Below are 27320 nucleotides of genomic sequence, written 5' to 3'. Positions count from 1 at the left end.
TACTCTTTTTTTTTTTGAGACAGAGTCTAACTCTGTCACCCAGCCTGGAGTGCAGTGGTATGATCTCAGCTCACTGCACCCTCTGCCTGCTGGGTTCAAGCAATTCTCTGGCTCAGCCTTCTGAGTAGCTGCGATTACAGGCGCCCGCCACCACACTCGGCTAATTTTTGTGTTTTTTTAATAGAGACGGGGTTTCACTATCTTTGCCAGGCTGGTCTTGAACTCCTGACCTTGTGATCCACCTGCCTGGGCCTCCCAAAGTGCTGGGATTACAGGCGTGAGCCACCGTGCCCAGCCTAGACTACTCTTTTTATTTTTTTATTTTTTATTTTATTTATTTATTTATTTATTTGAGACGGAGTCTCACTCTGTCCCCCGGGCTGGAGTGCAGTGGTGCGATCTCGGCTCACTGCAACCTCCGCCTCCCGGGTTCAAGTGAGTCTCCTGCCTCAGCCTCCCCAGCAGCTAGGATTACAGGCACATGCCACCGCGCCTGGCTAATTTTTTGTATTTTTAGTAGAGACAAGGTTTCACCATGTTGACCAGACTGGTCTTGAACTCCTAACCTCAAGTGATCCACCCGCCTCGGCCACCCAAAGTGCTGAGATTACAGGCGTGAGCCACCGTGCCTGGCCTAGACTACTCCTTTTAATGAGTAAAAAACAGCTGAAGAATTTCAGGGAATAGACTGGGTGATTAATTTATGTTAGAAAGTGGTAGGCCAAGAACTGCTCATACAAAGAGGGAGTCAATGTAGAGAGGAACAGAATGCAGGGTTTTTTATTGTAAATTGACAGTGGGAATGGATATAGAGGGTTCAGGGCAGGGGCAGTGTTAGGGGAAACTGCCCTTGTGAGCCGAAGAAATTGGGAAAGATGGTATTAACAGGTGCTGCTGTGGATTTTGAATTGGATCTAATATATTAAGGTTTAAAATTGCTTTTAACTTGTTTTTTTTTTTTCCGCCCCCCTCCTCCTCCAGAGGTTAGACTTGTTTCTTATATGCGATGCCATTCCAGCACTGGACTCATGGAGGCTGAGCATTTATTCAGGTAATAATAGATAACATTTATGGAGCACTTTCTGTGTTCCAGGCAACAAATTAAGTGTTATACATCTGTTCTCATTTAATCCTCACACAACTCCATGGTGTTGGAAGTGTTATTGTACCCATTTAGTAGGTGAAGAAACTGAGATGCAGGGAGTCTATCAAGAGTGAGTTCAGTGCCGGGTGAGGTGGCTCACACCTGTAATCCCAGCACTTTGGGAGGCTGAGGTGGGCAGATCACCTTTTTTTTTTTGAGATGAAGTTTTGCTCTTGTTGCCAAGGCTGGAGTGCAGTGGCGCCATCTCAACTCACCGCAACCTCCGCTCCCAGGTTCAAGCAATTCTCCTTCCTCAGCTTCCCGAGTTGCTGGGATTACAGGCATGCACCACCATGCCCGGCTAGTTTTGTATTTTTAATAGAGGCGGGGTTTCTCCATGTTGGTCAGGCTGGTCTCGAACTCCCGACCTTAGGTGACCTGGCCGCCTCAGCCTCAAAGTGCTGGGATTACAGGCATGAGCCACCGCACCCGGCTCTAATTTTTTTTTTTTTTTGAAACGGAGTCTTGCCCTATGGCCCAGGCTGGAGTGCAATGGCGCGATCTCAGCAACCTCTGCCTCCTGAGTTCAAATGATTCTCCTGCCTCAGCCTCCCTAGATGCTGGGATTACAGGCGCCCACCACCATGCCCAGCTAATTTTTTTTGTATTTTTAGTAGAGACGGGGTTTCACCATGTTGGCCAGGCTGGTCTCGAACTCCTGACCTTGTGATCCACCTGCCTCGGCCTTCCAAAGTGCTGGGTTTACAGGCGTGAGCCACCACGCCCAGCCTTATAATTTTTTATAAAGTAGATAAAACATTTTGAAATAGTTAAAATGTATTTGCATGAATATCCATATAAGGTAAATATGTATAACTAGGGAATTCTTTCTTAAGAGGTGATTAATATAGATAACAGAAATCTCTTAATTTCTTCCCGCTTGAGATACTGTTCACAGGTATTTTCACCTTTAAGAAGCCTTATTAGAGTTTCTTATAAGACCTTTCTTGGTGCATTTAAATGCTTATATACAGATTACATTAATTGCAGTACTATCATATCAGTTATTGAGTGGCCAGCATTAATACATTTGTCCTATTTTTCTTTCTCTGTCTTTTACAAAAAAGACCTTTATTGAAGTGTAGTTGACATACAGTAAACTGCACATATTAAAAGTATACATGCGCCATCTCAGTTCACTCACTGCAACCTCCGCCTCCCGGGTTAAAGTGATTCTCCTGCCTCGGCCTCCCGAGTAGCTGGGACTACAAGTGCATGCTACCATGCCTGGCTAATTTTTGTATTTTCAGTAGAGATGGGGTTTCACCATGTTGGCCAGGCTGGTCTAGAACTCCTGACCTCAAATGATCCGCCGGCCTCAGCCACCCAAAGTGCTGGGATTACAGGCATGAGCCACCACCGCGCCTGCTGTGCCATTTCTTTTCTTTCTTTCTTTTTTTTTTTTTTTTTTTTGAGACAGGCTCTTGCTCTGTCACCCAGGCTGGAGTGCAGTGGCACGATCTCGGCTCACTTTAACCTCCGCCTCCCGGATTCAAGCGATTCTTACACCTCAGCCTCTCGAGTGGCTGGGATTACAGGTGTATGCCACCACACCCAGCTAATTATTTGTATTTTTAGTAGAGATGGGATTTTTCCATGTTGGCCAGGCTAGTCTCAAACTCCTGACCTCAGGAGCCCGCCTCGGCCTCCCAAAGTGTTGGGATTACAGATATGAGCCACCACACCCAGCCTAGAGTAGAGCCATTTCTTATAGAGTAGGTCTGCTAGTGATGAATTATGTCTTTCTGTTTATCTGAGAATATCTTTTTCTCCTTTGTTTTTGAAGGATAGTTGTGCTGGATTTTGGGAATGCTTGGTTTACATTATTTTAGCTTCCATGGTTTCTGATGAAAAATATGTTATCATAAGGATCTCTTGTGTGATAAGACACTTTTGCTGCTTTCAAGATTCTCTTTGTCTTTGTCTTTTAACAGTTTGATTGTATGCCTAGGTGTAGATCTCTGAGTTTTTCCTGGTTGGAATTTATTGAGCTTCCTGGATGTATAGATTAGTGATTTTCATCAAATTTGAGCTTTTGGCCATTATTTTACTAAATATTATTCTTGCCCCTTTTTATCCTCTCATAGGACTCCTAGTATGTATTTGTTAGTATGCTTGATGGTGTCCCACAGGTCTCTCAGACTTTGTTCATTTTTCTTCATTCTTTTTTCTTTTTGTTCCCCAAACTGGATAATCTTTATGTTATTTTGTTTTATTTTATTTTTTTAGAGATGAGGTCTTGCTGTGTTGCCCAGGCTGGAGTATAGTGGCTACTCACAGGCACTACGAGTTCAAGTGTACTATATATAGGCTGGGCATCCTGGCTTATGCCTGTAATCCCAGCACTTGGGAGGCCAAGGCAGGTGGATTACCTGAGGTCAGGAGTTCTAGACTGGTCTGACCAATATGGTGAAACCCCGTTTCTACTAAAAATTCCAAAATTAGCCGGGCGTGTTGGTAGGTGCCTGTAGTCCCAGCTACTGGGGAGGCAGAGGCAGGAGAATTGCTTGAACCTGGGAAACGGAGGTTGCAGTGAGCCAAGATCGCACCATTGCACTCCAGCTTGGGCGACAGAGTGAGACTCCTTCTGGAAAAAAAAAAAAAATGCTGGGCGCAGTGGCTGACGCCTGTAATCCCAGCACTCTGGGAGGCCAAGGCGGGTGGATCACGAGGTCAGGAGATTGAGACCATGCTGGCTAACATGGTGAAACCCCGTCTCTACTAAAAATACAAAATATTAGCTGGGCGTGGTGGTAGGCGCCTGTAGTCCCAGCTACTCCGGAGGCTGAGGCAGGAGAATGGCGTGAACCCAAGAGGCGGAGCTTGCAGTGAGCCGAGATCACGCCACTGCACTCCAGCCTGGGCGACAGAGCGAGACTCTAGCAAAAAAAAAAAAAAAAAGTGTACTATAGACTTGAACTGCTGGGCTCCCAAAGTGGTGGGATTGTAGACATGAGCCACCACATTCGGCCTTAGTTTTTTAAGATACTTCATTGTCTTTGGGCTTGAATAGCTTCCAATGAGGCGGAGGTTGTGGTGAGCCGAGATCGCGCCATTGCACTCCAGCCTGGGCAACAAGAGCGAAACTCCATCTCAAAAATAAAAAAAAGAGAGAAAAAATTCTGTTGTCATCTTTATCTTTGTTCTTCTATATGTCAGGGTTCCCCAGTCACTGGGCCATGGACCAGTGCTGGTCCAAGAGGTAAGCGGCAGGCGAGTGAACATTACCCCCTGAACTCAGCCTCCTGTGAGATCAGCAGTGGCATTAGATTCTCACAGGAGTGTGAACTCTATTGTGAACTGTGCATGTGAGGGATCTAGGTTGTATAGTCCTTAGGCAAATCTGATGCCTGATGATCTGAGGTGGAACAGTTTCATCCTGAAACCATCCCCTTACTGTCCATGGAAAATTTGTCTTCCACAAAACTGGTCCCTGGTGCCAAAAAGGTTGGAAACCGCTGTTATTTGTGTCCTTTTGCTCTGGCTGCTTTTAAGATTTTCCCTTAGCTGGGTGTGGTGGTTCATGAAGCCTGTAGTCTCAGCTACTTGGGAGGCCTGAGGTAGGAGGATCACTTGAGCATAGGAGTTTGAGGTTGTAGAACACTATGATCGTGCCTGTGAATAGCCATTGAGCTCCAGACTGGGCAACACAGCGAGATGTCATCTCTTAGAAAAATAAGAGAGCCATGCATGGTGGCTCACACCTGTAATCCCAGCACTTTGGGAGGCCAAGGCTGGTGGATTACTTGAGGCCAGGAGTTTGAGACCAGCCTGGCCAACATGGCAAAACCCTCTCTCTACTAAAAATAAAAAAGTTAGCCAGGCGTGGTGGTACGTGCCTGTGGTCCCAGCTACTAGGGAGGCTGAGGTATGAGAATCGCTTGAACCCGGGAGGTGGAGGTTGCAGTGAGTCAAGATCGCATCACTACACTCCAGCCTGGGGCGACAGAGCAAGACCCTGTCTCAAAAAATATATATATATATAAATGTTCTGGTAATGATGTGCCTTGGTATGGTTCATTGAGCTTCTTGGATCTGTGTGTTTATAGTTATACTCCAGTTTGGAAACTTTTAAATTATTATTTCTTTAAATTTTTTTCACTTTCTCTTCTTTGAAAAATGCACTGACAGATGTATTAGGTAGGCCTTTTTTTTTTTGAGATGAAATCTCCCTCTGTTGCCCAGGCTGGAATGCAGTGGCAGGATCCCAGCTCACTGCAGCTTCGACCTTCTGGGCTGAAGCAGTCCTCCTACCTCAGCCCCTCAAATAGCTGAGACTACAGGCATACCAGGAGAATTTATTAAAATTAAAAAAAATTTTTTTTGTAGAGTTGGAGTCTTGCTTTATTGTCTAAACTGGCCTGCAACTCCTGGGCTCAAGCAGTCTTCCCACCTCTGCCTCCCAAAGTGGTGGGATTACAGATATGAGCCACCATGCCCAGCTATGCATTTTATTTCAATATTTATTTTTTCTTGTTTCTGTTTCGGGTAGTTCTATTGCTATGTTCTCAAAATTTTTCCCCTGATTTTTTCTTATGTAATTTCTAATCTGTTGTTAGTCCCATACAGTGTATTTTTAATCTCAAACAATTCAAAGATTTTTTTTTTTTTTTACTTCTACCTGACATGCTCACTTTTTTTTTTTTTTTTTTTTTGAGACGGAGTTTTGCTCTTGTTGCCCAGGCTGGAGTGCAATGGCATGATCTCGGCTCACTGCAACCTCCACCTCCTGGGTTGAAGCGATTCTCCTGCCTCGGCCTCCCAAATTGCTGGGATTACAGGTGCCCACCACCACACCTGGCTAATTTTTTGTATTTTTAGTAGAGACAGGATTTCGCCATGTTGGCCAGGCTGATCTCAAACTCCTGACCTCAGGTAATCCACCCACCTCAGCCTCCCACAGTGCTGGGATTACAGGCTTGAGCCACAGGGCCTGGCCACTCACTTTTTACTATAGCTCTTTGCACATGTGGAATATAGTGGTAATAACTTTTCAAGTGTCTTTACAGATTCTATAATTTGTATCATTTATCAGTCATTTATTTTAACTTTTCATTGTGAAACAAGTATAGATTTATAGGAAGTTGCAAAAAGAGTATAGGAATATCCTATGATATCGTTTTACTCAGTGTCTTCCATTGGTAACATCACATAACTATAGTACAATATTAAAGTTAGGAAGTAGCTATTGGTAAAATTTAGTTTATTCAGATTTGTCCAGTTTTACATGTATTTGTATTTGTGTATGTCGGTATTTGAATTTCATAATGTGTGTATCCACCATCACTGTGGAGATGCAGAACAGTTCCATCCCCACAAGGATCTTTCTTGTTGCCCTTTTATAACTACACCTCCCTCCCTCCACCCCATTCCCTGGAAACCACTAATATGTTCTCCATCTCTATAATATCTTTATTTCAAAAATATTACACAGATGGAATCTCACAGTATATACAGTTGGCTTTTTTTCTTTTTGAGATTGGCTTACCCGAACCCCTGCCCCACTTAGCTTAATTATCTGGAGATTCATCAAAGTTGTTACATGTATCAATAATTTGTTCCTTTTGATTGCTGAGTAGCATTCCATGGTGTAGCTGTACGCGTTTGCTTAATTATTCACCTGTTGAAGGACTTCTGTGTTGGTTCCAATTTTCATCTATTGCATATAAAGCTACTATGAATATTCATGTACAGATTTTTGTATAATTATTAGTTTTTATTTGTCTGTGATAAATGCTTAAGAGTCTAATTGCTGGGGGTATGGTAATTACATATTTGTTTTCTTTGTTCTTGTTGCCCAGGCTGGAGTGCAGTGGCACGATCTTGGCTCACTGCAACCTCTGCTTCCTGGGTTCAAGTGATTCTTCTGCCTCAGGCTCCTGAGTAGCTGGGATCACAGGCGACCACCACCACACCTGGCTAATTTCCTGTATTTTTAGTAGAGACAGGGTTTCACCATGTTGGCCAGGCTGGTCTCAGACTCCTGACCTCAGGTAATCCACCTGCCTCACCTCCCAAAGTGCTGGGATTGCAGGCGTGAGCCACCTCGCCCAGCCTGGTAATTACATATTTCTTTCTTCCTTTTTTTTGAGACGGATTTCACTCTGTCATCAAGGCTGGAGTGCAGCGGTGTGATCATGGCTCACTGCAGCCTCGAACTCCTAGGCTCAAGTGATCCTCTTGCCTCAGCCTCCCAAAGTGCTGGGACCACTGGTACATTCCGCCTTGCTTGGCTAATTGTTTTATTTTTTGTAAAGATGGGGTCTCACTGTGTTGCCAAGCTGGTCTTGAACTCCTGAGCTCCAGTGATCTTCCTGTCTCAGCCTCCCAAAGTGCTGGGATTTCAGATGTGAGCCACTGCATTTGGCCTCAGTCCTATTTTCTTCACTCAGGGAGCATGCTGGACTCTGCCCTTGTTCCCCCTAGACTCTCCTTCCCTGTTACATTCCTTGGAAACACTGTTTAGGGATTAAGCCTGGATAATCACAGGACTCACCTCATTTGTTTCCCATCTCCCAGGAATCACTATCCTTCACTGCCTGATGCCCAGTAACTGAAAAACCATTGTTTCATATATTTTTTCTTTCTTTTTTTTTTTTTTTTTAGTTATTTCTCCTAGGAAGGTATTCTGATTCTTGTTACTCTGTTAGCCAGAAGTGGAATCCCCTCCCCCAACCTGTAAAGTTTTCATTAGCATTATTACACCTATTGTTACTGACTACTATCCATTAATTCCTTTCTTTCTTGAATTCTTAAAAAGGGAATGGCAGCCAAATAGAGCTCAGACAAAAAAGATACCTCTGATGTTGTTCAGTGTCTCTTGAAGCCCACATAATTCCAGAAAATTGCAAATCAATCAGATACAGGCTTAGAGCTAGAAGTAGGTCAGCTACCATAGCACAAGATGATGGTGTGAAAATATTTTAGTGACAGCTTGTGCATGATAATATATCCTTTCTTGTTCAGGGTTCTTTTTGGATATAATGCTGAATTCTGGGTGTTATCATATGCTTTTTTTCTATTCTAATCTTTTTATTCTTTGTTAAAAAATATGGTCATGTTTATAAAATCACAACTTCTACATTTAAAGGGTAGGTTGACCAATTAAAGCAGCCTTTCCAACCTAAGTGCATCTAGCTAGATAATTCTCTCTGAGCTTTATTATTTGTTTTAGAGCTTAGATCAGAGTTTGACAATGTAGTGTATACACTAAGATTTCTTAAAGATTTATCTGTGTATTCCAAGGTGTGCTTATCTGTGTAAAAAACTCAGCAAGACATGGCATTGCCACAGGCTATCAAACATTTGAAATATTCCTTTGGAGTTATTTTCTGGAATTAGGCCACTTTTCAATAATTAGATGACTTTGAGCTCTTGGAGTCATCTCCTAGAACCACCTTTGGAATAGAGCTGCCTCTGTGCTAGTCTTACCAGTAGAGTTTTATTTGTATTTCCAGCCTGTTGCTTCTGCTGATGAACCTGGGTATAGCTTTGTATATTAGTCAGCTATTTTCAACATTTGCCTATCATGGTGCTTTGCGAGTGGTTACTCAGTAGTTATTTGCTGCATGAACGAATGTGTCTCTTCATTGAGTCACTGCATCAGTCACTTCCCTCCTAACATTTCAGGGGATCTTTCCTTTTCTTTCCATCTCTATCCTTTTGGTTATTTTCTTTCTTGTTTGCATTTCCTCTGGAGGGTAAACCAAGAAGGCAAAGGAGATGAGCCCAAAACCATTCTGTTGTTTATTAGTAACCCTGATAAGAAAAAAGTATTATATGAGAAAGGATTGAAATATTTGGTGAAAATGAGATTTTGGAGTTAATGCTGGATTTCATTTTTTCATTCTGTTTCTCCCACTACTAGTTATGGATTCGGTTTTTGCTGTTTTTTCTTTTCTTCAAAGCCCTGACCATCTTTTCTTTCTTTAATTTATAGCTAGTGATGTCCTCTTACATTTTATTTTATTTCTCATTTTTATAATTTTTTCCCCCTCCATATGGAAGCCTCTCCCATGTGGAGTCCTAATTCGGGAAAAGGAGTCAGGCTGGCGGGACCAAGGGAAAGCAAAAAGAGAAAGCAGATAAGCTGTAAATCTGCCTTCGTGGTCCAGGACACATAGCCCTCCTGCGCAAATAACTCGTAATCTTCCTGCACCCAGCTATCACCAGACCCTCAGCTGATAGAAAAATGCAAGTTAGCTCACTGCAACCTTGACATTGTCAGTACTGCACAAGGTGTTATCATTAACCCTCTTCAGCACACAGCACAAGCACTATCTTATAGAGTCCCCAGCAAGCAAGCCTTTGTGTCTCCTGGCAGCCAGTTCTCTTGCTGACTTGTCATTTGCTTTCTTACAACATATTTTCCTACTTTCTCTAATAAATAAATATGCCTTTCTTTACCTACAACTGTCCTGGTAAATTCTTTTTACTGCCTGCATGACACTGGCGCCAGATAGTTGCCACTCAAAATACTCCTCTTCTTTATCCCTTTAAATATTGGTGTGCCTTGGCCAGGCGTGGTGGCTCACACCTGTAATCCCAGCACTTTGGGAGGCTGAGGCGGGCAGATCACCTGAGGTCATGAGTTCGAGGTCAGCCTGGCCAACATGGTGAAACCTCATCTCTACTAAAAATACAAAAATTAGCCAGGCATGGTGGCAGGCGCCTGTAATCCCAGCTACTTGGGAGGCTGAGGCAAGAGAATCGCTTGAACCTGGGAGGCTGAGGTTGCAATGAGCTGATATCCCGCCATTGTACTCCAACCTGGGGGACAAGAGCGAGACTTTGTCTTAAAAAAAAAAAAAAAAAAAAAAAAAAATTGGTCTGTCTTGAGGCCCCTGCTTTTCTTCTAGCCTTTTCTTTGGTTACTCTGCCACTGTTTTCATTGTGTTTTCTCCCTCTGTGACCCTGTTTAAAATCCAAGGTTTCAACTACTCTCAGTTTGGTGTTCTAGATTTCCAGTTCCACTGGTGTAACTATCGACTGGATGCTTTAATTTTGTCTACCCATGGGCATAACATATTTATTATGTATGAAACAGAACTTTTTCTTTCCAAACTGGTTTCTTCTTCAGTATTCATATTTCAGTGAGTAGAAATATTATTCACTCAGTGGTTCTCAAAGTTTTTGGTATCAGAACCCCTTAACACTCTTAAAAATGATTGAAGTCTCCAGAGAGCTTTTGTCTTTGTGAGTTATAACATTAAATATTAATTATTAGAAGTTAAAATGGAGAAAATTTAAAATACCTATTTTTAAAAAGTATAAATTTACTAAAAGTGACAGTAAACCTGTGTCCGGAATTGGTGGGTTCTTGGTCTCACTGACTCAAGAATGAAGCCGCGGACCCTCGCAGTGAGTGTCACAGTTCTTAAAGGCGGTGTGTCCGGAGTTTGTTCCTTCTGATGCTTAGATGTGTTCAGAGTTTCTTCCTTCTGGTGGGTTCGTGGTCTCGCTGGCTTCAGGAGTGAAGCTGCAGACCTTCAGGGTGAGTGTTACAGCTCTTAAGGCGGCGCGTCTGGAGTTGTTTGTTCCTCCCGGTGGGTTCGTGGTCTTGCTGGCTTCAGGAGTGAAGCTGCAGACCTTCGCGGTGAGTGTTACAGCTCATAAAGGCAGTGTGGACCCAAAGAGTGAGCAGCAGCAAGATTTATTGCAAACAGCGAAAGAACAAGGCTTCCACAGTGTGGAAGGGGACCTGAGCGAGTTGCCACTGGTGGCTCAGGCAGCCTGCTTTTATTATCTTATCTGGCCCCACCCACATCCTGCTGATTGGCCCATTTTACAGAGAGCCGATTGGTCTGTTTTACAGAGAGCTGATTGGTCCGTTTTGACAGGGTGCTGATTGGTGTGTCTACGGTCCCTGAGCTAGACAAAAAAGTTCTCCATGTCCCCACTAGATTAGCTAGATGCAGCCCACTAGATTAGCTAGATACAGAGTGTCGATTGGTATATTTACAAACCTTGAGCTAGATACAGCGTGCCAATTGGTGCATTCACAACCCCTTAGCTAGACATAAAGATTCTCCAAGTCCCCACCAGATTAACTAGATACAGAGTGCCGATTGGTGCATTCACAAACCCTGAGCTAGACACAGGGTGCTGATTGGTGAGTTTACTAACCTTGAGCTAGATACAGAGTGCTGATTGGTGTATTTACAATCCCTTAGCTAGACGTAAAGATTCTCCAAGTCCCCACCAGACTCCGGAGCCCAGCTGGCTTCACCCAGTGGATCCTGCACTGGGGCCACAGGTGGAGCTGCCTGCCAGTCCTGCACAGTGGGCCCGCCCTGCTCAGCCCTTGGGCTGTCAATGGGACTGGGCACCGTGGAGCAGGGGGCGGCGCTCCTCGGGGAGGGTCAGGCCGTGCAGGAGCCCACGGCAGGGGGGGAGGCTCAGGCATGGTGGGCTGCAGGTCCGAAGCCCTGCCCTGTGGGGAGGCAGCTAAGGCCTGGCAAGAAGTCGAGCACAGCAGCTGCTGGCCCAGGTGCTAAGCCCCTCACTGCCCTGGCCGGCGGGGCCCACCAAGCCCACGCCCACCCGGAACTTGTGCTGGCCCGCAAGCGCTGCGCACAGCCCCGGTTCCTGCCTGTGTCTCTCCGTCCACACCTCCCCGCAAGCTGAGGGAGCCAGCTCCAGCCTTGGCCAGCCCAGGAAGGGGCTCCCATGGTGTAGCGGTGGGCTGAAGGGCTCCTCAAGTGCCGCCAAAGTGGGAGCCCAGGCAGAGGAGGCCCCCAGAGCGAGTGAGGGCTGCCAGCACGCTGTCACCTCTCAAACCCATCGCATGTTAACATAAATTTTTATGAAAAATAACTTTTTACAAAACAGCAGCAACAAAATTTGGTGAGAAATGTGGCTTTTTTTCATTTTTGTAATTATTTTTAATGATGGTACTAATAGAAGACAGCTGGATTCTCATAACTGCATTTTCATTCAAATTAGTTACAATATTTCATTTCATATATCTTCTGGAAAATGCTACCATACACCCATGAGAGCATGACAGTGAGAAAGACAAACAGGGTTTTACTACTACTGTGAAAATGGTTTTGACCATGTAGGTTCCATGAAAGTCTTGGGGATTCCCAGGGGTTCCAGGCCACACTTTGAGAACTGCTCTTCTGTCTAGTCCCCCAGATGTCTTCTCTCCGGTCATTACACACATCTCATATGTTACTAAGTCTTTTTTTTTTGGAGACGGGGTCCTGCTGTGTTGCCCAGGCTGGAGTGCAGGGCTCACTGCAGCCTCGACCTCTCAGGATCAAGTGATCCTCCCACCTCAGCCTCCCAATTAGCTGGGACCACAGGTGTGTGCCACCACACCCGGATAAAAGTCTTAAAGTTAGGCCAGGCATGGTGGCTCATGCCTGTAATCCCAGCACTTTGGGAGGCTGAGGTGGGTGGATCGTGAGGTCAGGAGATTGAGACCATCCTGGCTAACATGGTGAAACCCCCTCTCTACTAAAAATACAAAAAATTAGCTGGATGTGGTGGCAGGCGCCTGTAAGTCCCAGCTACTTGGGAGGCTGAGACAGGAGAATGGCGTGAACCCAGGAGGCGGAGCTTGCAGTGAGCCAGATTGCGCCACTGCACTCCAGCCTGGGCAACAGAGTGAGACTCCATCTCAAAAAAAAAAAAAAGTCTTAAAGTTTTTATCTCCTCAATGTATCTTAAGTCAGAGTCCCCTCATTCTACAGCCAGGGTACTTTTCTTCTTCTTTTGTTTGTTTGTTTGTTTGAGATGGAGTCTCACTCTGTTGCCCAGGCTGGAGTGCAGTGGCGCGATCTCGCGATATCTGCTCACTGCAACCTCCACCTCCTGGGTTCAAGCAGTTCTCTGCCTCAGCCTCCTGAGTAGCCGGGATTACAGACACCTGCCACCATGTCCAGCTAATTTTAGTATTTTTAGTAGAGATGGGGTTTCACCATTTTAGCCAGGCTGGTCTTGAACTCCTGACCTCGTGATCTACCCGCCTCGGCCTCCCAAAGTGCTGGCATTACAGGCGTGAGCGACCACGCCTGGCCTGGGCCAGAGTACTTTTCACGTTTTTTTCTATCTAGTGTTTTTGCCTCTATTCTTTTTTTTCTAAGCCATTCACATTGTAGAAAAAGTAGTCTTTCTAAAATAGAAATCTGATGATGTAACTCCTTTCCAAAAGTCCTTTATGAGTTTCTTACAGCTTTATTAGTATGTAAGACTTTTTATAATCCTGTTTCTCCTAACCTGTCTAGATTCTTCTCAAGCCATTCATTTCTCCATGAATACCTTTATGTTATAGCTTTCTTTATGCAATACTTGCAGCTCTGAGGACTGTACATCTGTATTAACAGTGTTGCGTTTGCGCTTTTCTGTGTACTTTACATATGTTATTTTTTATACAGCCTTCCAAAAGAAGTACTCTTATTATTCTGTTATATAGATGAGGAAACTGAGAGAGATGATTGATCTCTTGTTAAACCTCTAAAATAATCTCAAGGAACATAGGCTTGTTTCCCTACTTTGCAGTGGCATGATCTTGGTGCTCACTGCAAGCTCCGCCTCCTGGGTTCACACCATTCTCCTGCCTCAGCCTCCCGAGTAGCTGGGACTACAGGCGCCCACCACTGTGCCCGGCTAATTTTTTTGTTGTTGTATTTTTAGTAGGGACGGTTTCACCGTGGTCTTGATCTCCTGACCTCATGATCCGCCCGCCTCGGCCTCCCAAAGTGCTGGGATTACAGGCGTGAGCCACTGCGCCCGGCCTGTTTCCATACTTCTCTATTTGGCTAAATATTACTTATCCTGGAGGATCAGGCTTAAGTATTCCCTCCTTCTGAAGCCTTTCCAATGGCCTGATTTAGATACCTGCTCCCTCCGTGGCTTACCTTGTGAGCAGCTCGAGCTAGTCCTTAACATAATGCAGTTTTTACTTGTTTGTCAGGGAATTTTATTTTTTTGGAACAGGAATATTAGATTGCATCTAATATTTACTCCCAGAACAAATGTGCATATTGAGGTCCTTAAAATCTGATATCCCTCTGGACCTTCTTATTCTGTTCATTTTAAGCAAGCGGGACCCTCAGTTTAGGAGGAGCTGTAAAACAGATATTATTATTATTATTATTATTATTTTGTTTGTTTGTTTTTGAGACAGAGTCTCGCTCTGTTACCCAGGCTGTAGTGCAGTGGCATGATCTGGGCTCACCGCAACCTCCACTTCCTGGGTTCGGGCGATTCTCCTGCCTCAGCCTCCTGAGTAGCTGGGATTACAGGCACCCACCATCACGCCCAGCTAATTTTTTTTTGTATTTTTGTAGAGATGGGGTTTCACCACGTTGGCCAGGCTAGTCTTGAACTCCGGACCTCAGGTGATCCACCCACCTCGGCCTTCCAAAGTGCTGGGATTACAGGCGTTAGCCACCGTGCCCGGCTGGTCATGTTATTATTAATTCTTCCAGATTTTACAAATTGTGATCCCAATGTACTAATTTAAAGAAGACTTAAACTAGTCTTCTTTAACACAAAATAACACAAAATAATAGCTAACCTTTATTTATTTATTTAGAGACAGAGTCTCGCTCCAGGTTGGAGTGCAATGGCGTGACCACAGCTCACTGCAGCCTTGACCTCCTTGGCTCAAGCGATCCTCTCACCTCAGCCTCCCAAGTAGCTGGGACTACAGGCATGCACCACCATATTCGGCTAATAAAAAAATTTTTTTTGGCTGGGCGCTGTGGCTCACGCCTATAATCCCAGAACTTTGGGAGGCCAAGGCCGGTGGATCACCTGAGGTCAGGAGTTCAAGACTAGCCTGGCCACCATGGTGAAACCCTGTCTTTACTAAAAATACAAAAATTAGCCGAGCCTGGTGGTGCATGCCTGTAAACCCAGCTGTTCAGGAGGCTGAGGCATGAGAATTGCTTGAACCTGGGAGGCAGAGGTTGCAGTGAGAGGTTGCAGTCAGGCGAGATCGTGCCATTGCACTCCAGCCTGGGCAACAGAGAGAGACTCCGTCTCAAAAATAAATAAATAAAAATTATTTATTTATTTATTTATTTTTGAGACGGAGTCTCTCTCTGTTGCCCAGGCTGGAGTGCAGTGGCGTGATCTCAGCTCACTGCAAGCTCCGCCTCCTGAGTTCAAGCCATTCTCCTGCCTCAGTCTCCCGAGTAGCTGAGACTACAGGTGCCTGCCACCACGCCTGGCTAATTTTTTGTATTTTTAGTAGAGACGGGGTTTCACTGTGTTAGCCAGGATGGTCTCGATCTCCTAACCTGGTGATCCGCCTGCCTCGGCCTCCCAAAGTGCTAGGATTACAGATGTGAGCCACTGTGCTCGGCCCCTTTTTTTTTTTTTTTTTTTTTTTTTTTTGTAGGCTGGGCTCACGCCTGTCATCCCAGCACTTTGAGAGGCTGAGGCAGGCAGATTACTTGAGGTCAGGAGTTTCAGACCAGCCTGGCCAACATGGTGAAACTCTGTCTATACTAAAAATACAAAAATTAGCTGGGCATGTTGGTGCATGCCTGTAATTCCAGGTGCTCAGGAGGCTGAGGCAGGAGAATTGCTTGAGGCCAGGAGTCTGAGACCAGCCTGGACAACATAGTGAAACTTTACAAAAAAAAACCAAATTAGCCAGATGTGTTGGTGTGTGCTTATAGTCCCAGGTATTTGGGAGACTGAGGTAGGAAGATCGCTTGAGCCTAGGAGGTTGAGGCTGCAGTGAGCCACGATTGTGTCATCGCACTCTAGCCTGAACAATAGAGACCCTGCCTCCAAAAAGAAAAAAAAAGTCTGGGTGCAGTGGCTCATACCTGTGGGAGGTTGAGTTGGGATGATGACTTGAATCCAGGAGTTAGAGACCAGCCTGGGCAACATAGGGAGACCCCATCTCTACAAAAGTAAAAACAAAAAAAATTAGCCAGGCATGGTGGTGCATGTGTATAGTTTCAGCTACTCAGGAGGCTGATAGGAGGATTGCTTGAGTCTGAGAGGTTGAGGCTGCAGTGAGTCATGATTATACCACTACACGCCAGCCTGGGCCTCAGAGCGAGACCCTGTGTGTTTGTCTCTCTGTCTCTCTCTCTCTCTCTCTATCTCTATCTCTATCCCCTCTCTCTCTATATATGTATATATAAAATTGCAATTCTCAGCCTCTTGCCCACCTAATTCTCACTTTCCTGTGAATAACATCAATAAAACATGTCACATTTTAGTTGTGATTTATGAAGTCGATACCATTTTCCTTCTGTCAGTAAGTTATATTGTTTAATTCTAGAATCCTATTTTCTTTATTAGAGATACATCTGAATTTTATCTTTTTGATGGGATTCATTTGCCCATTCTTTTTTTTTTTTTTGAGATGGAGTTTTGCTCTGTCGCCCAGGCTGGAGTGCAGTGGTATGATCTTGGCTCACTGCAACCTCCGCCTCCTGGATTCAAGAGATTCTCCTGCCTCAACCTCCCGAGTAGCTGGGATTACATTACAGATGCCCAGCTAATTTTTGTATTTTTTAGTAGAGACGGGGTTTCGCCATGTTGGCCAGGCTGGTCTTGAACTCCTGACCTTGTGATCCACCCTCTTTGGCCTCCCAAAGTGCTGGGATTACAGGCGTGAGCCACCGCGCCCGGCGTCATTTGCCCATTCGTTCTTATTTTTATGTTAATTTTTTTTAAGACGGAGTTTCGCTTTTGTTGCCCAAGTTGGAGTGCAATGGTGTGATCTCAGCTCACTGCAACCTCTGCCTCCCAGGTTCAAGTGATTCTCCTGCCTCCGCCTCCCAAGTAGCACAGATTACAGGTGTGTGCCACCACGCTTGACTAATTTTTTGTATTTTGTATTTGTTTTTGTAGAAACGGGGTTTCACCATGTTAGCCAGGCTGGTCTCGAATGCCTGACCTCAGGTGATCCTCCTGTCTCTGCCTCCTTAAGTGCTGGGATTACAGGCGTGGGCCACCGTGCCCGGCCTACCCATTCTTTCTTTCTGCCCACCTCTCCAATTCCTTGAGCATTGCAGTGGATGTTTAATTTTGAGAATACTAATTAGTTTCAGTAATTACACACCTTGAGGCATTTCAGGATATTTATAGCTTTGTAGTTTTGGTCTTGATGTGTTGTAGCTTTTTGGCTTTTGTGTCTTTTTTTTTGTTTAAGAAAGCTTTGAATTCTGTTCAGAGAAGATTTGTGTTAATCCATCTAAGTGGAATTTAGGGGTATTAGAAGTTTATTTTGTCAGTGCCCAAGAATATCATATTTGTATTTTGTTCATAGCATTTTGAGGTCACCAAGAGTTTTAAGATGATGTCTTTTGTTGTAGACAAGTTTCGGAATCAGACCAGTATGGAGGATGCAATCTTATTGTGTCTTTGAATAAGTACCCAGGCTAGTATGGGGACTTGTGTAACACAGAAAGAACATCTGCAACCTGCCCCCTTGTTGCCACAGTTTAATTTGCAGTTAGGCCTTGTAGGATGTGTAGCTGTATTCTCTTTTACCAGCCATCATTCTGTCTACCTGCAATGGTCTTTTGTGTAATATTAGTGTCATTTAAATCTGTTTCAGAATAGATTTGATTCTGAATCACTTACTTCTGTAATATTTTAACCTTTAGTTGGGAAATGAACTTTCATCAGAAAGATAAAAATGGATTGATTAAGGAAATTTGAAAAACAATATGTTTTTGAGAGTGTCATGGTGTATAGGATATAGTTCATAGACTTGGCTTTGAGTTTTTAGGAGTTAATAGGATTGAATTATTCAAGACTCAAGAGAAACAGGAAGAAAGGTTTTGTTTTCCTACCTACTTTTTTGGACTTCTTTCTGTTACATCCTATTATATTTGGAGCTTAAAACTAGAGCTTCAGTACAACTTAGTTAATTGAATTATGCTAGTAATTCTCTCTGGTGAGATTGTGTATGGAGTTACTGAGTATTTTTAGTATGCCTATGTAGACAGGTGAGGAAGATAAGTTGAAGAGATCAGAAATACTTTTATATTAAATATATACTCTAATATTCATTAATTTCATTTTTAAGGAAACTGTCCTGAAGTTCGAGGAAGCACTAAGTGAAGTAGCCATATATAAATAATTTATTTTCTGGTCAGGCCAAGCTTGCTTACATATTATATTGTATATATTACATATATAGGCTTATATTTTGATGTTGGAATATTAGATAACCACTTCATATTTGCTTTTTGTGGCCAATAGCTTATTTAACAAATACTTACTCATTGTGTCAGAACTATCTGAGAGTAAGGGATATAGCAGTGAAGAAACAGAAAAAAATCCCTTCCCTTATTGAGCTTATCTTTTTTTTCATTTTCTATTATTATTTTTTTTTTTTGAGACGGATTTTTGCTCTTGTTGCCCAGGCTGGAGTGCAATGGTACGATCTCGTCTCACCACAACCTCCTCCTCCGAGGTTCAAGCTGTTCTCCTGCCTCAGCCTCCCGAGTAGCTGGGATTACAGGCGTGCGTCACCACGCCAGGCTTATTTTGTATTTTTAGTAGAGACAGAGTTTCTCCATGTTGATCAGGCTGGTCTCGAACTTCTGAACTCAGGTGATCTGCCTGCCTCAGCCTCGCAAAGTGCTGGGACTACAGGCATGAGCTACTGTGTCTGGCCTCATTTTCCAGTTTTTTATTGTGTTAAAATCCACATAACAGAATTTGCCATCTTAACCATAACATAAAATTTACCATTTTAACAGAATTAACCCTCTTAACAGTTCAGTGGTATTAAATACATTTATGATGTCATGCAGCCATCACCACCAATCCTCCATAATTATTTTCCTTTTGTAAAACTGAGAAATTCTGTACTCATAAAACAATAATTTCCCATTCTCCTCTCCCCCTTTCCCCCAGCCCTGGCAAGTACCATTCTATTTTCTGTCTTCTATGATTTTGAATATTCTAACTACCTCATATAAGTGGAATTACACAGAATTTGTCGTTTTGTGACTGGCTTTAGCGTGTCGTCAAGGTTATCCATGTTGCAGCATATGTCAGAATTTCCTTTTTAAGGCTGAATATTATTCTGTTGCATGTATATACCACATTTTGCTTACCCATTCATTTGTTGATAAACACTTGCTTCTACCATGTAGCTATTATGAATAATGCTGCTATGAACATGGATGTACGAATATCTCTTTGAGACCCTATTTTCAATTCTTTTGAATATATACCCAGAAGTAGAATTGCTGAATCAGAACTTTAGCGAGAAGAATGAAAAATAGGCCGGGTGCAGTGACCTGTAATCGCAGCACTTTGGGAGGCCAAAGCAGAAGGATGTCTTGAGTCCAGGAGTTTTGAGACCAGCCTGGGCAACATGGCAAAACCCTGTCTCTACAAAATACAAAAAAAATTAGCCAGTCGTGATGGCACATGCCTGTAGTCTCAGCTACTAGGGAGGCTGAGGTGGGAGGATCACTTGAGCCTGGGGTTAAGGCTGCAGTGAGTCTTGAGTGCACCGCTGCACACCAGCCTGGACAACAGAGCAAGACCCTGTTTCAAAAAAAAAGAAAAATAATACCATCAGACAGACCTACGTGGAATCCATGAAAGCAAATCCTTAAAATGAGACCCACAAACAGCTGTCTTGATTATAGTTTATCTGAAGTTGGCTTTACTTTTTTGCCTTTTCATGTCCCCTTTTTGCCCATGATAGGAAACAGTGATGACAGAGCATGTAATAATAGTTTCATTTTGTTACAGATTTGCTGTGGGCCAGACACCCTGCAAAATTACTTTGAAAATTATATAATCACAATATCCTATGAAAGGTGTTTTTTGTTTGTTTTTTGTTGAGACAGTGTCTTGCCCTGTTATCCAGGCTAGAGTGCAGTGGCATGATCTCAGCTCACTGCAACCTCCGCCTCCTGGGTTCAAGAGATTCTCTTGCTTCAGCCTCCCGAGTAGCTGGGATTACAGGCATGCACCGCCACACCTGGCTAATTTTTGTGTTTTTAGTAGAGATGGGGTTTTACCGCGTTGGTCAGGCTGGTCTCGAACTCCTGACCTCAAGCAATCCGCCCACCTCGGCCTCCCAAACTTCTGGGATTACAGGTGTGAGCCACTGCGCCTGGCTGAAAGGTTTCAACTTGCTTATTTTACAGTGAGATAAAGAGAGTCTTAGAGAGGTGATTACTTATCTAGGATCGCAAAGCCTGGTATGTGATAGGGCTAGGTAGGCATGGTCCTAATGTTATCAAGCAAAAGGGGCTTGCTGCCCAATGCACTACAAGCCAATACTATGACACTGAGTTTTTGAGAAAAGAAAAGCTTATATTGCCAGTTGACTCAAATGAGTGAAGCTCAAATCTGTCTCCTGGTGCAGTAATTTTATTAGAACAGGTTTAGCGGGTAGATTCTGGGATTACTAGGTCATTGGTGGAAGGAAAGTGGAGATCTAGAAAGTCCTTGGCAGTACCCAGTTATCTCTTTATGACTCCTCATGGGTCCCATGTTCAAATTTGAGAGGAGTTAATATGAAGCATGTGGTGGCAATTCAGGCTGTGATGAAGCTCCTTCAGAGTGAACTCTAGTTGGCTATATTGGTTGCAACTGATTTCAGCCAGTTTTGTTATCTTACAAGCAGAAGGAGTTTCAGTGTTTCAGAAAGTTGTTTCTTTTCTTATCTGCTATCTTGCAAACTCAAGACTTTCTGTTAGTTACTGGTTTAAGTTTTTGGGGCATGGTTTTACTAACAACTTCAGTCCCTGGACAACAGCATGAATGGAAGCCCACATTCCATATTTTTAATTTTTTTTTTTTTTTCTGAGACCAAGTCTGTTTTATTTATTTATTTATTTATTTTTTTAGTGTGGACACAAAGAGTGAGCAGCAGCAAGATTTATTGCAAAGAGCGAAAAAACAAAACTTCCACAGCATGGAAGGGGACCCGAGTGGGTTGCCCCTTTTTTAAAATTTTTATTTATTTTTTATTTTTTTTACCGAGTCTCATTCTTTTGCCAAGGCTAGAGTGCAGTGGTGTCATCTCAGCTTATTGCAACCGCCGCCTCCTGGGTTCAAGTGATTCTTCTGTCTCAGCCTCCCAAGTAGCTCGGATTACAGGCACTTGCCACCATGCCTGGCTAATTTTTGTATTTTTTAGTAGAGATGGGACTTCGTCATGTTGGCCAGGCTGGTCTCGAACTCCTGACCTCAGGTGATCCACCTGCCTCAGCCTCCCAAAGTGTTGGGAATATAGGTGTGAGCCACTGCCCCCGTCCCCATATTTCTAAATATTTAGTAGTTATAAATCAAGATTTTTAAAAAAGGAACCTAATAATTTTATTTCACTACAGCCTTGAACTTCTGGCTTCAAGTGAACCTTCTGCCTCATCTTCCTGAGTAGCTGGGACCACAGGCATGTGCCACCTCACCCAGTAAATCAAAATTTAAAAACTGTTAGAACTTTGAGGGGAAATTATTTTTTGAGACAGAATAGGATAGTTCAGGGATATCCTACAAGCCTAGTCTCCATCTGTACCCTTCCTGTTGTTTGTCCCTTGCCCACCATTCAGGCAATGGAACGTGTAAAACAGAAGGTTATTGTCCATGGAAGGACAAAGTTTGAGATGAGAAGAAATCCACTGAAGGCCCTGATTGGGGTTTGGGGCTGCTTAGGCAGGAAAACCTGGGATCTGGAGCATAGCTGAGAGTAGTAGAGTGAGGGTCTTCAGGTAGGTATGTCCTCTGGTCCCATGGACATCTTGCCCTGAGGGCATGGGCAAGTCAGAGGAGGGTCATAGTGGTTCTATCTTCAATGAAGGATCCAGAATAGGTCCAAGACCAAGAGTGCCAGAACTCAAAACTGGGCCCCTTTGACCATGCTGTCTGTTGTTAATAGTAAGAAAGCCTGCGTTTATAGAATGAGATGATGGCTTACTCTGTATGGTTGGTGGAGAGGGGATAGAAAGCGGCTGATCTGGCTGGGCATGGTGGCTCATGCCTGTAATCCCAGCACTTTGGGAGGCCGAGGTGGGTGGATCATGAGGTCAGGAGATCGAGACCATCCTGGCTAACATAGTGAAACCTTGTCTCTACTAAAAATACAAAATATTAGCTGGACATGGTGGTGTGTGCCTGTAATCCCAGCTACTCGGGAGGCTGAGGCGGGAGAATCGCTTGAACCAGGGAGTCAGAGGTTGTTGTGAGCCGAGATTGCGCCACTGCACTCCAGCCTGGCGACAGAGCAAGACTCCGTCTCAAAAAAAAAAAAAGCAGCTGATCTGACCTGGAGAAGTGCTTTAAGTGGACTATATTTTGAAAGAACCAACCTGTTTCTCCTTTGAAAATACAGTTTAGTATTTACTCATAGAGTCTAGAGAATTTAAGAATTGAAAAAATGCTGCTTCTTCCAAGTGCATTCTGTCCTGGTCTTTGTGCAGTTTAGGTTGAATGGCACAGTTATGAAGAGATACAGCCATTTTTTTCCTCTAAAAATAGGTGAGGCAGGAGCACATTCATCTGATATTCATCTGATTGTATGTTGGTTTGCAGTTTATACTGAACAAGAATTTTTTTCAGTACCATTTGTTTGCTTACTTAGGATAAAGTAATGTATAAAAGGATCAGATTATGGTTTTATATTCTATATTATACTTACGTAGGGAGATTAGACATAAAAATTATCTTACATTGTCCTAAAATTTCCAGTTGTCTGAAATTGATCTCAGACTTATGAAGAGAGGTGTATATTTTTATTTATTTTTAATTTTTGAGAGGTGTATATTTTGATGGCTGCAGAGAAATGCAGTTTTGGATGCAGAATATTATTTCTTCGTCACATAAATTGTTGAGTTTGTGGAATATAGCTGGTCTGGTCATTTTTTTTTTTAATGGTTAATTTTATGTTATGTGAATGTCACTTCAATTTTATTTATTTATTTATTTATTTTTTTGAGATGGAGTCTTGCTCTGTCACCCAGGCTGGAGTGCAGTGGCATGATCTCGGCTCATTGCAAGCTCCGCCTCCCGGGTTCACGCCATTCTCCTGCCTCAGCCTCCAGAGTAGCTGATTTTTTGTATTTTTTGTAATTTTTTGTATTTTTTGTAATTTTTTGTATTTTTAGTAGAGACAGGGTTTCACCGTGTTAGCCAGGATGATCTTGATCTCCTGACCTCGTGATCCACCCGCCTCAGCCTCCCAAAGTGCTAGTATTACAGGCGTGAGCCACCGCACCCGGCCTTTTTTTTTTTTTTTTAAGATAGAATTTCTCTCTTTTTGCCCAGGCCAGGGTGTAATGGCGCGATCTTGGCTCACTGCAACTTCCGCCTCCTGGGTTCAAGTGATTCTCCTGCCTCAGCCTCCCAAGTAGCTGGGATTACAGGTACCTGCCACCATGCCTGGCTAATTTTTTGTATTTTTAGTAGAGACAGGGTTTTACCATGTTGGCCAGGCTGGTCTCGAACTCCTGACCTCAGGCTGCCTTGACCTCCCAAAGTGCTGGGATTACAGACATGAGCCACCACTCCCGGCCTGGTCTGGTCATTCTTGTCATTCTCAAGATAACAGTTTTGGCCGGGCGTGGTGGCTCACTCCTGTAATCCCAGCACTTTGGGAGGCCGAGGCGGGCAGATCACAAGGTCAGGAGATCAAGACCATCCTGGCTAACACGGTGAAACCCCGTCTGTACTAAAAATACAAAAAAAATTAGCTGGGCGCGGTGGCGGGCACCTGTAGTCCCAGCTACTCGGGAGGCTGAGGCAGGAGAATGGCGTAAACCCGGGAGGCGGAGCTTGCAGTGAGCCAAGATAGCACCACTGCACTCCAGCCTGGGCGAAAGAGCGAGACTCCGTCTCAAAAAAAAAAAAAGAAAAGATATCAGTTTTATGATTGACTGTCCAGCCACACACACTATTCATCAGACCTCATCCTTTTTTTTTTTTTTTTTTTTTTTTGAGATGGTCTCACTCCCATTGCCTAGGCTGGAGTACAGCACTGCACGATCACGGCTCCCTGTAATCTCGACCTCCCCAGCCTCAGGTGATTCTCCCACCTCAGCCTTCTGAGTAGCTGAGACCACAGCTCATTATTACATCATGTTTTCATTGTTAAGAGTGGGCAGGGACCATATTTTTTTGTTTTGTTTTGAGACAGACTCTTGCTCTGGCACCCAGGGTGGAGTGCAGTGGTGCGATCTCATCTCACTGCAACCTCTGTCTCCTGAGTTCAAGCAATTCTCCTACCTTAGCCTCACGAGTAGCTGGGATTACAGGCGCCCGTCACCACCCCCAGCTGATTTTTGTATTTTTAGTAGAGATGGGGTTTCACCATGTTGGCCAGGCTGGTCCTGAAGTCCTGACCTCAGATGATCTGCCCGCCTTGGCCTCCCAAAGTGCTAGGATTGCCGGCATGAGCCACCACGCCCTTATTATTATTATTATTTATTTATTTATTTTTGAGACGGAGTTTTGCTCTTGTTGCCCAGGCTGGAGTGCAAATGTGCGATCTCGGCTCACCCCAACCTCCGCCTCCTGGGTTCAAGTGATTCTTTTGCCTTAAGCCTTCCGAGTAGCTGGGATTACAAATAGGCATGCGCCACCACCCCCCCGCTAAATTTGTATTTTTAGTAGAGACGGGATGTCTCCATGTTGTTCAGGCTGGTCTCAAACTCCCGACCTCAGGTGATCTGCCCACCTCGATCTCCCAAAGTGCTGGGATTACAGGCGTGAGCCACCGTGCCCGGCCTCTATTATTATTATTTCTTTTTTTTTTTTTTTTTTGTGAGACGGAGTCTTTCTCTGTCACCCAGGCTGGAGTGCAGTGGCGCGATCTTGGCTCACTGCAAGCTCCGCCTCCCGGGTCACGCCATTCTCCTGCCTCAGCCTCCTTAGTAGCTGGTACTACAGGCGCCCACCACCACGCCCGCCCGGCTAATATTTTGTATTTTTAGTAGAGACGGGGTTTCACCATGCTAGCCAGGAAGATCTCGATCTCCTGACCTCGTGATCCGCCTGCCTCGGCCTCCCAAAGTGCTGAGATTACAGGCGTGAGCCACCGCGCCCGGCCTATTATTACTGTTTTTAGAGACAGAGTCTTGCTTTGTCATCCAGGTTGAAGTGCAGCAGCACAGTCATAGCTTACTGCAGCCTCAGACTCCTTGGCTCAAGTGATTCTCTCACCTCAACCTCCCACCATGTCCAGCTAATTTTTTGTAGAGATGGGGGTCTCACTACATTGCCCAGGCTAGTATCAATCTCCTGGCCTCAAGCGATCCTCCCACTTTGGCCTCCCGCCAAAGGACTGGGATTACAGGCACAAGCCACCATGCTTGGCCAGAGTTGGAGTTTAATTTAAATCTGGGAAGACCATAATCATGGATTTTGTTCAGTTTTCAAGCTACCCTTTTTATTGATTGGTGTGACTCTTATGTTTGCATGTGTTGACTTGTAGGATCTATTAGAGGTGGAAAAAGGAATAGCAAAATATTGAGTGCTATCTCAGTACTTAGAGGCATAATTAGTAAAAGTCTAAATTGATGTTAGACCTAGAATTTGGTGGTGTGGAAAATCGAGTTTTAATCCCTTCTTATTTTTTTAAACACATATCTTCCTATGTCATTTAGATTTGCTTTCTCTATCATAACTGCTCTTTCCAAATAGTACCATTGTTTATTAGCTCTCTTGTTATCAGATTTGCCAAATTCCTGAAAAATATTTGATTTTTTGAGAAAGTACATTAGAGTTTGGCATTTGGTTTGCGTGACAATTTCAGCAGCACCCTTTATTGCAAAGAGCTTGGGAATTTGTTGACAGAAATCCATTTTCTCTATAACTCCTGACTCCCCCCACACCCCCGCCCCAAGGCTTTCTAGCCTGTGGTCTATTTTTAAATCCTGCTGCTGTGCTCTGTATTGCGGCAGTTCTTTTCCTGAATTATTTATCATTGTTGGGAGCTGAATGGAGCAGTATGTTTTTTCACCACTGCTCATTAGGACCCACGTGTTTGTCTTTGACTTGGATGACATATCTGGTTCACGTTAAATCCCACTGGTCCATCCTGGGAAGGCTTTGAGATAGTATAAGAACAGGCCACAGTTGGCTGAGTGCAGTGGCTCACACCTGTAATCCCAGCACTTTGAGAGTCCAAGGCGGGTGGATCACCTGAGGTCAGGAGTTCAAGACCAGCCTGACCAATGTGGGGAAACCTGATCTCTACCAAAAATAAAAAATCAGCCCTGTGTGTTGGTGCATGCCTGCAATCCCACCTACTCGGGAGGCTGAGGCAGGAGAATCGCTTGAATCCGGGAGGCGGAAGTTATAGTGAGCCGAGATCGCACCAATGCACTCCAGCCTGGGCAACAGGAGCGAAACTCCGACTCAAAATTAAAAAAAAAAAAAAAGAACAGGACAATCTATGATATGTTGTAAAATAATTCAGACTTTTGGATTACTGTTATTTTGTTTCAGCAGCAGTGGGACAGAGAGAAGCTATGCTATATCCTTCCCTTAGACTATGCTCAAAGATATTATGTTATACTGGCTTTTCTGATGATATTTACTTTTTGTTTTTATAGTTGTTGCATTGATGTTACTCATTTAGGAAAGGTGAAAGAGAAATCCCTATGAGAAGCACAATGTTAAATCAAGATTCATTTTAGTTATAAATATGACCTGGATATTTGGAGATATCTTGAAATTCTCTGTTTTGGGGGTTTGGGTTGTGGGGGATTGGCTTGTTTTGTTTGGGAGTATTTCTTCTCATTGTCTGTCTTCTCATCTTATTACAGACTATAGGCTTGGAAGAAGAATGACAAAACCTAAGAGCAAGGCAGTTATTTTGAATGGTATTTCTTACCTTTTCTATTTTGCAGGACATCAGAACTGATGTTTCTCTTTTGTTTTCATTCTATTTTTTTCTGCATCCTGTCTTTCATGAAAATATTTTTCTCTCCCTTGATATCACTGCTTTTTTCTTTTTGATATATGAATACACAGCTACTCCTGCGTTCTTTACTTCTTTAAACAGTTAACCCTTTTATGTTACTGTAGGCAGAAAAACGGTAGCTGTTAATCATTTAGGCACTGAAGAGGGTAAAACTTTGTTTGCCTGCCCTAGTTTGTTGGCTGTCTCTGAGTTTGTGTGTGTATCTTAAAAAAAAAAAAAAAAAAAAAAGTAATGGTATATATTTGGTTCCCATTCTTGGAGTAATGATGAAATATTTTTATATTTTGAACCAGA

General features: G+C 43.7%; 1 protein-coding gene across 13 annotated transcripts in view; it reads left to right on the top strand.

Annotated features, from left to right (window-relative positions):
* The window catches only part of R3HDM2 (R3H domain containing 2), a 178829-nt gene that overhangs the window by 34156 nt on the left and 117353 nt on the right, over nucleotides 1–27320 (top strand). For 11 of the 13 annotated variants that reach the window (XM_054445756.2, XM_054445751.2, XM_054445754.2 and 8 more), the window contains exon 2: nucleotides 982–1051. The exons of the other annotated variants lie outside the window; for them this stretch is intronic. Coding sequence is in view for 2 of the 11 variants with exons in the window: in XM_054445736.2 (XP_054301711.1) it covers nucleotides 982–1051 (70 nt within the window). In the remaining 9 variants the exon portion in view is untranslated. The remainder of the gene's footprint in view (nucleotides 1–981; nucleotides 1052–27320) is intronic. 13 annotated transcript variants of the gene reach the window in all.

This window comes from Pongo pygmaeus, chromosome 10 (assembly GCF_028885625.2).
Source record: "Pongo pygmaeus isolate AG05252 chromosome 10, NHGRI_mPonPyg2-v2.0_pri, whole genome shotgun sequence".
Classification (NCBI taxonomy): Eukaryota; Metazoa; Chordata; class Mammalia; order Primates; family Hominidae; genus Pongo; species Pongo pygmaeus.
Note: the sequence above shows the minus strand (reverse complement) of the source record. Positions and strands in the feature narration are given on the sequence as shown.